The sequence below is a fragment of the Musa acuminata genome, chromosome BXJ2-3 (genome assembly GCF_036884655.1).
Source record: "Musa acuminata AAA Group cultivar baxijiao chromosome BXJ2-3, Cavendish_Baxijiao_AAA, whole genome shotgun sequence".
Lineage (NCBI taxonomy): Eukaryota > Viridiplantae > Streptophyta > Magnoliopsida > Zingiberales > Musaceae > Musa > Musa acuminata.
In genome coordinates this window covers 10,201,615-10,217,673 of record NC_088340.1, presented here as the reverse complement: position 1 = coordinate 10,217,673, position 16,059 = coordinate 10,201,615, and the positions used below count along the sequence as shown (strand labels likewise).

The 16,059-nt window shown below is 46.9% G+C and overlaps 2 protein-coding genes and 1 long non-coding RNA gene across 4 annotated transcripts; 1 reads left to right on the top strand and 2 right to left on the bottom strand.

The window, feature by feature from the left end:
- Nucleotides 1-285: 285 nt before the first annotated feature.
- Nucleotides 286-2,249, top strand: LOC103978177 (cyclin-D3-2-like). Its single transcript, XM_009393881.3, has 3 exons — nt 286-1,333; nt 1,421-1,560; nt 1,643-2,249. Exons 1-3 carry the CDS (start codon nt 580-582, stop codon nt 1,967-1,969), a joined length of 1,221 nt encoding a protein of 406 aa, XP_009392156.2. The 5' UTR covers nt 286-579; the 3' UTR covers nt 1,970-2,249.
- A 2,398-nt stretch (nt 2,250-4,647) lies between these two features.
- LOC135606465 (uncharacterized) lies at nt 4,648-6,968 on the bottom strand. 2 transcript variants are annotated; one of them, XR_010484821.1, is made up of 4 exons: nt 6,727-6,968; nt 5,732-5,795; nt 5,442-5,653; nt 4,648-5,361 (listed from the first exon to the last, which is right to left on the bottom strand). It is a non-coding gene; the product is annotated as an uncharacterized LOC135606465 (long non-coding RNA). The 2 variants fall into 2 exon arrangements; XR_010484822.1 differs by lacking the exon at nt 5,732-5,795.
- A 1,222-nt stretch (nt 6,969-8,190) lies between these two features.
- LOC135606464 (DNA-directed RNA polymerases II, IV and V subunit 3-like) lies at nt 8,191-8,988 on the bottom strand. Its single transcript, XM_065097497.1, has one exon. The coding sequence runs from the start codon at nt 8,986-8,988 to the stop codon at nt 8,620-8,622; it is 369 nt and encodes a 122-aa protein (XP_064953569.1). The 3' UTR covers nt 8,191-8,619.
- Between the last annotated feature and the right edge of the window lie 7,071 nt (nt 8,989-16,059).

Sequence of the window (16,059 nt, the reverse complement as noted above, 5' to 3'; positions counted from 1 at the left end):
TTGTGTTGTGCGGCTTTAACGCCTTGTTTTCGTCCCACGCGAATAAGAAAGGTTTTCTGTTCTCGATATTAAAAACACGAAATTAAAACTGTGATTCCAAACACTATCATGATATCTATCCCCTCCGGATTTTAATATTATATGATATATATTTAGATTATGTACATACATATATTTAGATTATGATATACATATATTTTCTATATATATATATATATATAGAAAATAAATGACCTGTATATATTGTGAGAGTGATAAAGGATGAAAGAAATGGAGGAGGACGAAAGCTCACTCTGCGCATATCGATAATAAAAAGGCCAACGCTCCCTTTCATTTGCCACTGCTGCAGAAGAAGAGAGAAGAAGAAGAAGAAGCCAAGACAATAGCGGCGAGCGTGGAGAACACGAGGATAAAAGAGGAGAAAAGAGCCAGAGAAGAATGGAGAAGAGGAGCACCAACTATCTTCTTCTTCTTCTTCTCTCTGCTTCTCGGCATCCTACCACTGTCTTTTTACTGTTTTGCTTAGTATAATGAACAAAGCCCAACGGCTCTTCTTCCAGCGGGTTGAAGAAGGGAAAAATGGCTCTTTTATCTCTCCTCGATCTCCTCTACTGCCGAGAAGAGAGCTTGGAGTTGGAAGAAGATGAAGAGCGAGCGGAACCGACGCTGCCGCTGCTCGAGGACCGGGAGACGGAGCGCCACGTCCTCTCGGCGGCGGAGGAACAGGCCGAGGAGGAGTGGGCGGAGGTGCTCTGTTCTCTCGCGGCGAAAGAAGGGGAAGCCCTGCGTGAACTCGTTCTCGACGGCGGCGGCTCCTACCTCCGGTCGGCGAGAAAGGAGGCGGTTGAGTGGGTCACGCGCACCGCCGCGACCCACGACTTCTCCGCTCTCACGGCGCTGCTCGCTGTGAACTACCTCGACCGGTGCTTCCTCTCTCGCGCTGCCGGCGGCAGGCTGCTCCGGCTCCAGGACGACAAGCCGTGGATGGGGCGGCTTGCGGCCGTGGCGTGCCTTTCGTTGGCGGCGAAAGTGGAGGAGACCCACGTCCCTCTCCTGCTTGACCTCCAGGTGCCTGCACCGGTGGAGGCGGTGGCGGAGGAGGGCGGATTCCTGTTCGAGCCCAAGACCATCAGGCGGATGGAGTTCCTGGTACTCGCCGCCCTCGGCTGGAGGATGAATCCGGTCACCCCTCTCTCTTTCATCGACCACCTCCTTCCCCGGCTCTTTCCGAAGGATAACAGCGCCAATACTGGCTCCGCCCCCGCCGGCATTGCCGCCCGCACCCGGCAGTTGGTGAGGAGGTGCCAAGCGACTCTTCTCTCCGTAATAGCAGGTGAGTTATCATCAAAACGCGGCCTTTCTGTCAAAGTTTCGATTTTTTTGCTACCATTTCCTTCAATTATTGGTTTATTTATCGAAGACTGGAGATGGGTTGGCTATCCGGCATCGGCGTGGGCAGCGGCCGCACTGCTCCAAGCGACGGAGTCCGGCGACGGAGGCGGCACAACGGCGGAGTCTCCAGGGACCCGCCACCTCATTTCCCTTCTCAACGCCCCAAAGGTTGGATCTTTTTGTCCTCTTCTTCCTTGGCTCTGTTTCGTTATCGTACTGTACTGTGCTGATGGGCAAATCACTTCCACAGGAAACACTCGGCGAATGCCATCAGCTAATTCTGGAATCGACGGGCACCGGCGTCATCGGCCACAAGCGCAAGCAATCCTCTTCCGCTTTCTGCCGCTGCTCATCGCCGCCTAGTCCCAGTGGGGTGATCGGTTCCTGCTTCAGCTGCGGGAGCTCGTGCGACTCATGGGCAACGTGGCCTTCGTCTGCGCCGTCCTCGCCCGAGGTTCCTCCTTTCAAGAGGCTCCATGGCAGCAGCATCGACGAGTCCTTTGGGGAAGAGGGAGTCAGCGACGAAGGTGTCGGTCCTGTTTCAGTCTTAAGTATTACCAGTCGAGGTTATGCCTAATGATCTTAGAAGAAGCAGACTGCCTTCCATCTCCGCCATTAGGCCAGTGGATCGCATCTCTTGTGAGCAATTCTGGTCGTGGGCCAAGGAGGAGATCTCGACGACGAGTGTATGACAGGGAGAAAGAAGCAGAGATGGATGGCATTGTTCTTTTCGTCTTTAAATTATATAGAGAAGATATCTTAGCACCTCTGTTACTCTTTCCTACCGTGCGTCAAGCAACTTGTTGTCCTATCAGTGCTCATCACATCGCTCGCTCATCATCCTTCCTCCCCTGTAAGACCTCGTGTTCTCTTTCTCGTTCGACGTTCTTCATCACTGGTTGGTACAAGGAAAAGGACGCATATTTAATGACCCATAGCAATAGCTTCGACCACTTGTCTGTCAATGTTAGGCCATGAGCGTTTGCACTCTCCAGCTCTCACTGCTCGTCCCTGTTCACCCAAAGTTTGGGAGAGACGCAAGGATGTATGGAGGGAAAACATAAAGGAGTTTAGGAGAGAACAAGAACTTTAGTTAATGGGAGGATTTGCCAGCGCTTTTGTAGGCTTTGACCTTAATGAGAGGAGACTGATGCCCCAACTCTCAAAGTCTGGCCATTGGGACTTTTTTCAGTCCACCGCTTAATCTAACCAGAAAATGAAGTCCTTCAGGCGGCCTCGATTTGCCAGACGATGCGCATTTAATCGTCCTCCATGTGATGCTTTGCTCGACCTTTTCCTGCTGTGCTTCTCATCATCGCTTGCTCCGAGGCACAAATCGCCCTTCTTTTGCGGCAGATCTTAGCTTCGACGCCATTCATACAGCTCATAATGATAGAAAAGGAAATGGAGAGGAGGGAAGGACTCAGACTGCGTCCTCCAACACAGTCCTCTTCTTTTCTTTAGCTCTCGACCAGGACTGGAGGCGGCAGAAGTCCACCAACACAAACAAAGCATCCAAATACGGATGATTACTCCACGCATTAGAAATCATTAAATGTGTGAAATAGATATATATACATCTGCATGTTGGGAGGTAGCAGTCGTGATTTGCAGCGTCACGAGACCACAAAATGCATGCATGCAGTCTTTTGTTCTTGGAATCTGCGCAGATCATCCTTTGGATGTCACAGTTATGTGGTGGATTTGGGACCACAGTCTTTACTGGGTTTCAGTGGCTGTGTTACGACCAACAACCCACCATGGCCTGACGGTACGACCCACCTTACAAGCTCAAAAGTGTGGTAGCATTCAATTAGCGGAAAAAAAAGCTGCTTCTCATGTTCTTCATTCATCACTCCTTTTTAATGTAATCGACTATAAAAGTGTAATCAATCGATACGTTCTACATAAACACCAACCTATCATCTTTATTTGTAACGTTGACTCGTTGACCAGGGACTGCTGCTGCAATGTGTGGTACGTGGACAACGAGGCGTACACCTTAGCCATCTTTTCTCGTATCATTAGCTACCATGTAGAACTGTGGCACTCGTGATCCGGCGTTAATGGCTGAGGGGAGTGTGGAGAATCGAGTGCAACCTCCCCCTGCTTTCGAAATTCCAATCCTATCGGTGTTAATGATGGAGTCAGTGCGACTGGAGTTGCATGCATGCAGTGGTTGAGATCTCTTAATGGCGTGGTCTTCCACATGCATGATTGCGGAACAGTGAAAGCTCTTCGGACGGTACACGCATAGGAAACAAGCAGGCATGGCCATGCACACAAACCAGCCCGAGCAAGGAAGAGAAAGAAGACGACGGAGTTAGGTGGGGATCGAAAGGAGGGAAAGTCCTGTTTGGTGGGTGGGGTTGTGGTGGGGGGGGGGCGCGCGGGGTTTGGAAGCTGTGAGTCGAGAGGGAGGCAACACTTCCAGCTTTCTTTACGCTGCACTCTGTCTTCTTTCCATGGTGGGTTTCTTTTTGTCCCACAGAAGCGGCAGCAAAAGCTCGGCCTGTGCGGCCCACGCGAATCATACGGTGGCCGAACTCCCGCTTTTGACCCGTTCCTCCTCCCCCGCCTCGCTCCTTCCCCTTCCGAGGACGACTCGAGTTCATTACGCAGAAGAAAGTTAATATAAAGAAACCGCCAAGTTGTAAGCTGCTTCTGCATGCTGCAATGTTCCCGAGCTCGACGTGTTGCGTTCTTAGACGAGGTGTTCGATCTGTTAAGTGTCGGTGCCAATTTAGTGGGGAAGGAATGCTGGGGTGGGTGATGTAGTTCACGGGTTTTGAGCACCGGTGTCCCATTTCGGCGGATATTAATAGCTACTGCAGGCGACGAGGAAACCTCGCTCAGTCAATCGCAATAATGCACGCGGAAGAGGCTGTCTGAGCCATCTTGCAGAGCAGCAGCAGAAGGGCGAGTCGTCTTCGTCTATTGTCCCGCGTACACTGTTCGTGAGTCAGCTAGTCATAGGCCTTGCGTGAGTTCCATCAGGACGCACTGATGCCCCTCAACTTTAGTAACAGTTACCTTCTCGCTCTCCCTCTCTCTCATGATGAGTGAATGTCGTGAACCTTGAAGAGCGTTGAGTTGGCTGCCATGCATGTGGTCGAAAGAGATGGATGAGAGAGGGAGGGAGAGAGGACAGGGATGGGCCTACCGCCGTGGAGGTTGTGCAGCGGCACTTCGTATATGGAGGTATCTGAATGCGGTTGGGGCCATTTGCATGCGTTGCGTGATTCATGGGGAAGGCATGATTGCGCTGTACAACGAACACGAGCATGTTGAATTCTTGGCTGACAAACAAGCAATAGATTCTTCGCTATGATTGAGTCGGAAGGTTTGGGCAGAATGCCACACCGGTGCAAACGCTCCCCACGATAAGCCTCACGAACGTAGCAGCATGAGGGGCTTCGAACAGAATGACGGGAGTCGATGATCTTGTTCTGTTGTCATGGGAAACAATCTGGAGCCGTGGCCTTGGGGTCGACGCGGCTGGTTCGGATCCGGATGATGGGGGATCTCCTTGGGACGTTTCTCGAGACTACTGAGCTGATCGATTACGATGGTCCGATCGGGACGGGATCGCCATTTCCTCCGAAAAGAAACTCCTCACCTGGGCGTTTAGCGGGATACCTCGGCCTTCGCACCTGCACAAAGATCGGGTCGGGGAGCTCAGCCCGACCCCACAGACGATCAAGTTAGTGTAAGGTGAAGGGGGTTTCTTTTGGTTCGTCTCCCTTTTCCTTCAAAACGTAAGGGTTATTATAGTAAGAATTACCGTTGCATGATGTGCCTGCTCGTAGGGAGCATGATCGTACTTCTGATAGTGTCTGACATTGCCGTTGACGTGGCGTGAGGGATCAAGCCTAAGTAGGGTGTTAATGTGCCTCGGCAAACGTTTCGATCCGCGTTGACCGGGTGGCTCATTAAGTTGACAGAGGCGAGATGCGTCACCTAATGCAACTGATGTCACATGAGGGAATGAGATCAAAATATTAATCATGCGAATAATGTAAGCAGGACATTCATTTGACTACCATTACCTCACTGATTTAGGACAATACAACACTTGCATGCATGTCCGAGGAAATGTATCGAGACCCACTAGCCGGAATCATACATTCCCAAGCAGAGGCTTCTTCTGCTTCGGGGCATCGTCGAGCACCTGTCAATTCTACTTTGGCATAGATCTCGACAAGCCCCGGTTTCCCCATCGCCTCTGCTTTCTTGTGCCTCAGGATCAATATATCACCACCTGACATGCAAAACTCAAATTAGAAGATCTTAATAACTTCACAGCACAGGCTGCCGGACATAATTTATGGCTACCTACATTTTAGAGAAACTGTCTGAAGCCTTTTACTTCACCAATGGCACTTCAGCTATGAAGTCTCAGTCTACAAAGGAGAAGAACAATACCAACAGAAAAAGAATGAGAGACAACGCTAGAAAACAATCTGGATAGGCCTTCAGATGAACTTATTATCAAACATACATAACGGTGGTTTTGATAAGCTCTATAAGGATTAGAATCTACAAGTTCACCTTATGAAGTTTGCAACTTATGTGGCATCCCCTGATTTACTCAGAGGTCAGATAAATAAATACCTAAAACATTATGTAGCATTATCACCTTCGCATGCGCTGTCTTCCGAAAGATGAACCTAAATACCATTCTATAGCATTTCCTCCATTTTATTCAGTTTCTGCACTGAAGAACTGGCCACTAATGTTACATGGATTAGCAATTGATCTGAAAAACTATATCAATCGATATCCGTCAAGTGATCTCATAGAAATCGTAAGTTATTGAATGAAACCTCTGATTTATCACATTATTATGTAACCATCCGTGGAAAGAAAAACATTAGCACTAGAAGAGCAAGGGAAGCAAAGAACTTGCTGAGGTTTAATGACAAAACCTGTTCTGATAATGTTAATAATATTTTCCTGATCAGGTCAACCAGAGAAAAAAAAAATTGAAATTCCGATACCGATCCGATTGCTAAATTTCAGAACCCCATTCATTACACAGTTGTCCAGAAACCTAATCCATGTGATGGTATTGCACAAGATCAACAGAAAAGATGCATTGTTTGTATGATTTCTATTAAATAATTTTAAGAGCAGAAAATGCATTTTTTAACTAATGAGTTGCTTTAGAGAAAGGATCCCTACTACCAAACTGAAGGAGTCTGCTCCGCAGCTCCAGACCAACTCAAGATCCACAAAAGCTTGATCCACAAGAACGAACTGGAACTCAACTGTGTTGAATTCCAAGACGATTCCAAATGAAATAAAATTTTAGGAATTAACAAGAAAACTAACCTGTTGAGTATTCGGATCGATGCCAAAGACTTTTGTAGGGCTGCTCGCGACCCAACTTCTCTTCTCTTCGATTGTCAATTTTTCCATCAGATCTTTGTTTGTGTATTTGAGGTTCATACATAAATGTAACAGTTGCAGCAGGTGATCACTCGGCATGATCCTTACCAATCCCTTTTCTAGCAACTGCCTTAAGTTTCAGCTCTTGTCCACGACGCAACTTCACAATGATTACACCGCTAGTAACAAAGCTACGATCATCAGAAGCAAAAGATAACATCATCAGGAAAAACAGTGAAATAAAGGCGTCTAAGTACATGTTGGAGCTGGCAATTGGTAAAGTAGCAATGGTGTAGAAACAGCCAAAGGATACCTACCATATTAGTAGATCCAACAACAAAACCATCTTTTAGCACTTGGAATTATCTGTACCTCGGAATGAACAATACATAATGATAACATGATGGCATAAATTAGGCTTTAGTCCTCACACCATTATGATAGCAACATGTCTGACAAGTAAATGATCCACTACATTGTAGTCATACAAATACTAGATACAAACCTTGAGAAAATATTTATGTTTCTCTCAATGACAATCTATGGATCCAAAGAGCTACTGCTATAAGGAAGACATCACTGTATGGCATAGCGAGACTACTATCCAAACATGACAATTTTGGTCTTGCAACTTTAATCCGACACACAGAAATTTTAGTCCTACCATAAACACAAGAATAACAGACTATGAATAGATCAAAATACATCCAGAAACCAACTACAAAATCTGATTTTTTACCAATTGTCGATTAAGATCCCAACAACATCAGAAGCTCATCTAAATTAAAAAGAACTTCCACAATATTTAATTCACACATTATGTTTCGATTTCATGTTTCTTCCAAGAAATTGACTAAACCAGGAAAACAGATTTTCTCCTCAACAACCACAGTGATAAAGGAAGTCGAAACATAAAAAATTAGATTATTTTGGCCACGCAATCCACCTATGATGTCTAAAGGCTCCACTAATATCATTATCATCACAACAGAAGAGGATCAAAACCAGAGTCTTACGGTGAAAGAGGTGACATAATGCTCTACATCGAGTAGCATCATCCTCAAGTCAGAGTATATGCAACAGAAATTAAATTGATGATTTACAATTAAAATTCAGACAGAAATGAGAAAATAAAGTTAATAAGCCCCAACGCTTGTGACTGTAATCATATACGACCAACAAGCGTTCTCTTTTTTTCACCAAGAATCAAACATAGTTATAACTTGAGCAAACACCTTATTATCACCAAAATATAATACAACAAGATGACAAAGCCAACAAGGCCAATTTAGATCCTTAATTTTCTGTGTCTTCGCCAACCATTAAAGGTTCTTTTCTTATATGCTTAGGAAGTTGCTATCTAATCTCTTCTAACAAGACACGGACTTGGCCTTTGATACAGCCGGTACATAATGGTTTATATCTATCGGAAAGCTTTTGCATCCCTATCCCTTTCCTGTCCATGAAACCCAGATTTTAAGATCTGTCAATACAGAACAATAGTCCCAACAGAAAAGGATCACAGAGCTTAAATACACCAATCAACAGGAAACGTGCCTACTCGTTCACTTAGCTGTGAAACAGCTTATCATTTGTCACGTCCATCGATGACATAACGATGGGAAAACGTATAGCGCAGACATTGTGATGCAAAACACTGTGCAAAAATGATGAACTACATAAAAGGAGCGGCGCATAGAACTAGGGTTCCAAGACTTGGGAGGTTCAAGACGTTCAATCCAAACCGATATCATTTGCATTAGGCGTCCCACCCGCATCTTCCTAAAATCTTTTCGTAGGTTTAAGGGTTTAAGCATGAAACACAAAAAGTCGGGTCTAGGGTTTACGATCTGATATACTAAAAGGTGGGAACGAGGTCGAGTAGAATATGATACGGAGGGAGAGTGAGTACTTCTGCTCGGCGGACGACGGGGCCTTGGCGGGGACGTCGACGGGGCAGACGCGGGGGTTGGTTGTGTGGAGGTCGGCACTGGTGACGTCGAGGGTGTGGTCCGAGTCGGAGCGGACGCTGAGGAAGAACTCGACGGAGCAGAACTCGCACGAGCCATCGCCGTCGCAGGCGTCGCAGTCCCGGGAGAAGCGCACGGGCATGGCGTCGTCGCTGGTGAGGGGAATGAGGCCGAGGAGGTGGCCGATGAAATCGTCGTCGAGGACGGAGGAGTTGACGTCAATCTCCACCGGCATCCCTTTCTATTCTCACCTTTCCCTCCTTTCTTGTCGCGTCGCTACGTAGCCGCGATGGAAGATCGTCCGATGTTTAGAAGGATTAACTCAAGCGGACACGTGGCCTTAACGAATATCAAAGCATAGATTATGGCATCAGCCTTCCTTTTTTTTTTTGGGGGGTCCTCTCTTTGAAATAAGACCGGTGAGAGCTTTGACAAAATTGAGGCAGCCAGACGTTTCCGAAGCACTTTCCAACAGCAAAATGAAAGGTTTCCAAAAATAACTGAACTTTCAGCTTGACGGACCCACAGCCTACGGCCACCGGATTGCCCTATCTATTCTTGATGACTAAAGTCAAACCCAGAAATATTTTAGGACTCATAAAAGAGGCATTAGTTTTAATAAAAAAGTTATAATTTAAGGAAAATATTGATGAACTCACGCGTCATGATCGAGGAGTCAGCACGACTTGGTCCACGGGTCGATGCCTAGAGTTCCTGACGCTCGAGAGTACGTCTCTCGATCGATTGGAGGAAGTGCCGAGACCGAGCTGGATCAGAGATCGCGGTGGTCGCGTCTCCAATGCGTGATTGAGCCGATTCGGGGGGAGTCGTGTTCCTGCACACAGACCCTGGGTCAGGGATTCCCAACTTAGGCCCCTCGTAGATTGAGTAAGTGGTTTGTTTCCTTTTTTTCCACCCCGACTTGTCACGGACAAACTTCTAAATAGGATATTTGATGTAATGCTTATGTATATCCGTGTCTTTTGGTATGTTCATGCTTTGTACAACATGTAGAGGGACGACTAAAGGCTTAATAGTCTCATTTCAGTTAGGTTGGTGGCCGCTTTAGGCTTGTAAATAAAGGTTGTGTCATGTGGACACGTGTGAGAGATTTTCGATCTGTAATGGACCATTTTACCCTTTTGTTGTGCAATTGTTCAGAGCTTGTAAAGTCTGTTTGTAATTCGCATTGTCTATGAAGTGTTTTTTCGGAGATGTTTGCTTGTGGATCCCGATTGAGGCATTTTCTCTAACCCGTTCTCTCTTTTGTGGGTCCTAAGGGACATGGGAGGCTTCGGGGAGGTTGACCTTTACGGACGGACACGCAAGGGTACCGCACGACTTAGGCAAAACCAACTAAGTCCGTGACAGATGGTATCAGAGAGGGACAAGCACTCATAGAAACACTTAGCATGCAAACGTGGGGGACCAAGCGGGGCTGTGTTGAGGGCAGTCAGCACACGCATGACCGTTTGGGGGGAAACAGGCATGGAGATGGAGGGAAAAGGAGTCGCTCGGAGGAGCGGGCATCTGACATTGGCATTCAGAGGAATGGCCAACCCTTCGCGCAAGAGGCACCACAAGAACAGGCAAGCTTGGAAGAATGCGGAGCGCAAAAAGGTTGGGATGGCTGAGTTTGAGCTATGCCTCAACGTTGACAACTATACTTGATGGTGCTCAAGGCAAGCGAGGCACTTGGTAAAGGATGAGACCATGTAAGGTGGAATGAGTTGCTCAACGACCAAAAGAGTTATGCAAAGCTCATAGAGGTGAGGGGAATTGCTAACTCGAAGAATTTAGTACTCATGCATGGACTTGTATGCGGACGATAGAATGTTCGTGGCCATCCCAAGGCGACCGAAACTCGGCGCCATGGAGCATTGGAACTTTCTCTTCGACATGTGAAGGATACGTCCGTAGGAGGCTGAAGTGTGCAACGAGTTTAGCATGTTGCTAGGCTTTGAGTGGTGCAGCGGGGGCTGTATTGACGTGGAGTCGCAATCTAACAAGTGCGTTTGCAGGAGGCAGAACAATGCACAGTTTGTTCAGCAGATCGGAGTAGTCCAAGGGGATGGTGGTCTCCGAAACGAAGAGAGATGTTGCTCCAACGGGACAGTTATCCTGGAGGGATAAGTCTCGGCTCTCCAGGGGGAGAATCATGTGAGACGGACCTCACATGTTGAGGAGGAGTACCTCAACAAACAACAACTCCACGAAGCTCAATGGACTGAGCAGGCGGCGAGGAGTCGTCGTATGATATCGCTTGAGAGAATGCATTGGTGGATGCATTGCGAGATCAAGTGGGGGAGCGATCCAAAGCAACTCAAATGAAGGCACACTTGGAGTCGATATGGAGATCGGACTCAAGGGAGGGCTGACCCGTGGAATGATGAGCGCGAGGGCCACCATCAACTCAATGCAAAAACGAGGAGCGGAGCAACTTGGGTGTAACTTGGCGAAGCACCCAAGCCGCATGAAGGGAGCCAGCATAGAAGTTGGAACATGGAGCAGAGGCACAGTGCTTTCCTTAGACAGAGGTTAAGGACATGAACTCTTGCAGAGGCAAGAGTAGGATCATGTTGTTCCATGGGTCCTTCATTCTGACGGAGCGGACTCATCTTGCATGGTGCCGAAGACGAAGGGAGCTTCTGGGCATATGCACCTTATCTCGGAGAAGCATTTGATGGAGGAACTAAGGCAACTCAATTTGCGGAGGCGAAGTTAGGTTCAGAAGGCCTTAGCACAGGACAAGAGGACTCAGAGGTGGGTACTCTTGAAGAATATGCCATAGTGTTGCCATTCAAGTTGCCATGAAGGAAGCGGTGTGCAGCGGAGATTGTGCTGGTAGGGGTAGAGGCCCAGGATCCAGACAATGGTGCACTAATTGCAGCGAAGTCGGGGGACTTTGGGAGCTACTAGGCGAAGGATTATCCTAGAGCGGTGCTTCATCTAGGTGTGACCCAAGAGTGGGTGGATGAAGGTCGATTGCCAAATGAGCGAACAAAATCGAAGGTGGAAGAGACCCTGTGATGTATTGGCAGAGGCCACACATGGAGGGTTCACAATTCGAGTTCTTCCCACAAGGATCAGAATGCAATAGAGATGTCACTAGGAGGCGACATGGTACAGCGGATCATGGTGGAACAGTTCGTGGCAATGCGATACACACGACATAGTCCTGTGAGGGACTAGATCATACGGAGGTATGATCGGGAGCTACTGGAAGCTCCACTTAGGTGAACAACACGATGGCAAGAAGGGCTATGGATTCAAGGAGCGAAGGCCATGGTACCGCAGAGGCGGGTCTTCTGTACGTGCATCGAATTTTGCATCGGATGAAAACCTTGGTCATCAGCATATGGGGGCTGTGGTCCACCAAGGGAAAAGTTCGAATGCAAGTACACTGAGTTCCATGGGAGGGACTTGATCATGCAGAGGTATGATCGAAGCGGCTGGAGAGTTGGACTGCTCCAGAGCTCATATTCGCTTAAGGGAGCCCGGCAAGTCAAAGGACAAGGCCGAGTAAACGAACGTTGCTACCTAGGAAGCTAAGGAGAACAGAATCGGTGCAAACCCTACAACGTGATGGCAGAGGCCATGCATGGGAGTTATAATCTGTCTTTCCATCGACCAAATAGACTGCTTGGAGAACACAGAGGTGTTGAAGCAGAGGGTCGAAATGGGGCGAAGAAGCGACGACGAGTCCAGAAGGACTTAGCTACCCAAAATTAAGCATTAGTTAGAATATAGGTGGACTCAGAGGAGTGCCACGGAGACATATTTACTGATCGTGAAGAAAAGGGATGCAGATGCGAGACGACGGATAGTAGGGCCATAGGCATGGCAGCGCCATGGTATCGCAGAGGTGAGATTTTCGTGAAAGTCATTAATCCCTTGCTCTCATGGAGGGAGAGCGCTTGGTCGTGAAAGGGGCCGAGGAGGTGGAGCATGCAAAGGCAATCTCCAAGTACCGAGACAAGGCTGAAGGGCAGAGGCCAAGGAACTTCGTAAGACCGATGTCAATGAGTTTCTCATCAAGATAGCCGAAAGTGAAGGACTTTGGGTTAGGCAAGAGTGCACGACCAAGGAACGAAGCAGGCAGTACGCGGTGTTGTACCTTCGCTACTTATGGGAGTAGGCTACAGGGTTGATGGAGAAGATGGTACAATCCTAGAGGTGACTAAATCTATTAGAGAATTACTCCAAGTTGGGGTGAAAACTTCCTGCATTCCAGAAGTTCGATGACATTGAGAAGGTGAATCATAGTAGCTAACTCAACACAAGGAGTGCAAACACTTCAAGTGCTTCAGAAGTGTGAGCAAAGAGCAAGCGAAGGCCAGTAACCAGCTCGATGCATGGAGTACAACCTCGAGGAGACGGGCGAAGTCAAGTAACCTTTGCCTTCTCAACTCTTAAGAGAATGAGCGAAACCGAGTACCCCAATTCTCTTATCTATCCAACAAAGGAGCTCTGCATATGTTCAAAGACCTTCGAAGATAATGGAAGACAATAGTTGTCAAATCCTCACCAATGGTGATCAGTGTTACTAAGAGTAGATTATCCGCTTCATTTCCCAACGAAATGCCAATCGAAAGCGGAAGTGATGCGAACCTACTTGGATGTGACAACTAAGTGAAAGAAGAGTCAATGAGCAAATTTTCTGGAGGAAGGACCCAAAACTTCAGAAGTTTGCGAGACGATGCTCGTTAAAGCTCCAACAAGCATCCACCTAGTTCAAGCAGCATGAGGAATTTGAGAGACTGGCGCAGTAAAGATGGTCTTTTCCTTCATCTGGGGGATCCGCAGGAATCAATAATGATCAACACAACTCAGCCAACCCCACACCAGAGTCAGAGACATTGGTGAGTTGAAGCAGCATGGCTGATCAAAGGTTCGACTACTCAAAAACAACAACGGAGAGCAGCCAAGAGGCGTATTGTAGCTGGAGTAGAAGATTGAAGACTCAGCAAAGGCGAGAAGTTGCAGTGTCGACAAAGGCTTCAACGAGGACATCGAAGGAATAAGTGGGGGAGAATGTCACGGACAAACTTCTAAACATGATGTTTGATGTAATGCTTATGTATGTCTGTGTCTTTTGGTATGTTCATGCTTTGTACAACATGTAGAGGGATAGCCGAAGGCTTAATAGTCTCATTTCAGTTAGGTTGATGGCCGCTTTAGGCTTGTAAATAAAGGTTATATCATGTGGACACGTGTGAGAGATTTTCGATCTATAATGGACCATTTTACCCTTTTGTTGTGCAACTGTTCAGAGCTTGTAAAGTCTGTTTGTAATTTGCATTGTCTATGAAGTATTTTTTCGGAGATGTTTGCTTGTGGATCCCAATTGAGACGTTTTCTCTAATCCGTTCTCTCTTTTGTGGGTCCTAAGGGACATGGGAGGTTTCGGGGAGGCTGACCTTTACGGACGGACACGCAAGGGTGCCGCACGACTTAGGCAAAACCAGCTAAGTCCGTGACAGACTGGCTAGATGCCGGTCAGGGGCTTTTATACTATTGTCCGAGGATCGATCGTATCCGAATTTGACATATCGGTCGACCTCCCGAGTAGCGAGTTTGTACTTTCGTGTGGTCGTCGTCCGGTATGCGCGGAACGGCGCCACGCGACGTCGTCCCGAGCTTTCCGAGGTGAGACTTACCGAGAGGACGCCTTCTTGTACGAGCTTTAGCTCGGTGTGGGATGAAGGCGGCCCTTGTGCTGAATCTGCAGGGGTGTGATGTGGTGCCTGGTCCATGTCTCGAGGGCCCATGTTCGTGATGACTAGGCTCAGGTCCAAAATATGTTACCGCATCCAGTGATCTCCACCCTCCTAAGACCGGTGCATTGTAGTCATTTCCTCACTAGTTTGAGCCATTTCATAAGATTCACAGGGAATTGACAATGATAGCAAGTAAGCAACATCATCACTGGGGGTAATTTGATATAGTATATTACTATTATATTGGTTATCCGAAATCAACTTGGAAATAGATTTAAACTCATTTGAAAGATCAAAATTCACAACAGAATGTTTTACGATAAGTGGAATATAACTTAGTTAAGGATCTTTCTATATATCAATGGCTCTGTCTCACAATAACTCAATGGCTTTGTCCACAAAGATATGAAAGAGTTAAAAAAAAATTTCAATGCCAAGACATGAAAATATACGTTTTAAATAATCATAAAGAAAAAATATCATATATTAATCCATAAGGTGTTCTCTCTATTAAAAAGAGGTAGTGTTGTGAAACTTTAATGTCATGGTTAAGGAGTTGGCTAGGTTCCGTCTCGAAGTTGCAAAGTCGTCCATACGAGGATTCACTGATGTGGCAAAAGAATCGAATCGGGTCAAGGAGCACCTTATCGGTCGAGTTGAGGCGAGCCTTCGATTGCTGTTCCTCCCTGCAAAGAAAGATCAATGTCGAGAGGGAGATTTCTAACTCGACCCCTTCGAAGTTTATGTCAACTCGAGATGGTATATAAGTGTTTTTAGTGAGTCCCCTTGTCAGCGAGGAGAAGATTAACTTTTAAATATATTTGTCAGAGAGTCGATCGCACGAGGCTCGTTAATAATCTATGATACCTTAGGAGGTCGATACATACTTTTTGCACGACACGGGCCGACTTGTATGACTCTATGTCATGTGACACCATCGTACATCATCACGGATGGTTGAGGTAGGACAATGTTACCTCGTACAATTTCAAACTGCACGGGTATGATTTCCGTCATCTTCAGTTCCGAGGTGCTTTGTTAGTGAGCATGCACCACGTCAGCCATGAGGTGGCTGTCAAAATATGTCCTATCATGCAGTAATTTTTTAGAAACAATAATTCTCTTAACTAATTAGAGATCTTTGATCCCCAATCCCTCTTCAAATTTGGATTTAGTGATAGCCCACCAACTGATTAGATTACATCCTATACATATATACACACTCTTTACCTGACGGTCGGAGTCGCGGGGCCTTCTTTGGGTGACTCATCTGAGCTTCCAACACATGACTGTTGCACCCCTAGAAATGCTCTGTACCCGTGGACTGATTGGTAGACGAAAGGGACCCAATGGACACTAAGCGTGGACCATGTTAAGGTATAAGGACTAGATGCGTATGTAGAAAGTTCAAGCAAGGTTTAAGGAGTCGGTGCGTATCTAGAAAGTTCACGCAATAATTCAAATGTCACCCCAACGCCGTCCAACGCAGTTCGTATGGGGGACCCACCATTGACTTTTATCGGTTCCCCTTCACCATTGCTGTGTCGTTTTGTAGCACCCGAATTGAAATTTCTATTTAATCGGGC

Bases quoted from the DNA above. Each gene is read 5' to 3' on its own strand.
- LOC135606464 (XM_065097497.1), bottom strand. From the start codon at position 8,988: ATGCCGGTGGAGATTGACGTCAACTCCTCCGTCCTCGACGACGATTTC.
- LOC103978177 (XM_009393881.3), top strand. From the start codon at position 580: ATGGCTCTTTTATCTCTCCTCGATCTCCTCTACTGCCGAGAAGAGAGC. The intron at 1,334-1,420 runs GTGAGTTATCAT...TATTTATCGAAG, and splicing joins TCTTCTCTCCGTAATAGCAG to ACTGGAGATGGGTTGGCTAT. The intron at 1,561-1,642 runs GTTGGATCTTTT...TCACTTCCACAG, and splicing joins CCCTTCTCAACGCCCCAAAG to GAAACACTCGGCGAATGCCA.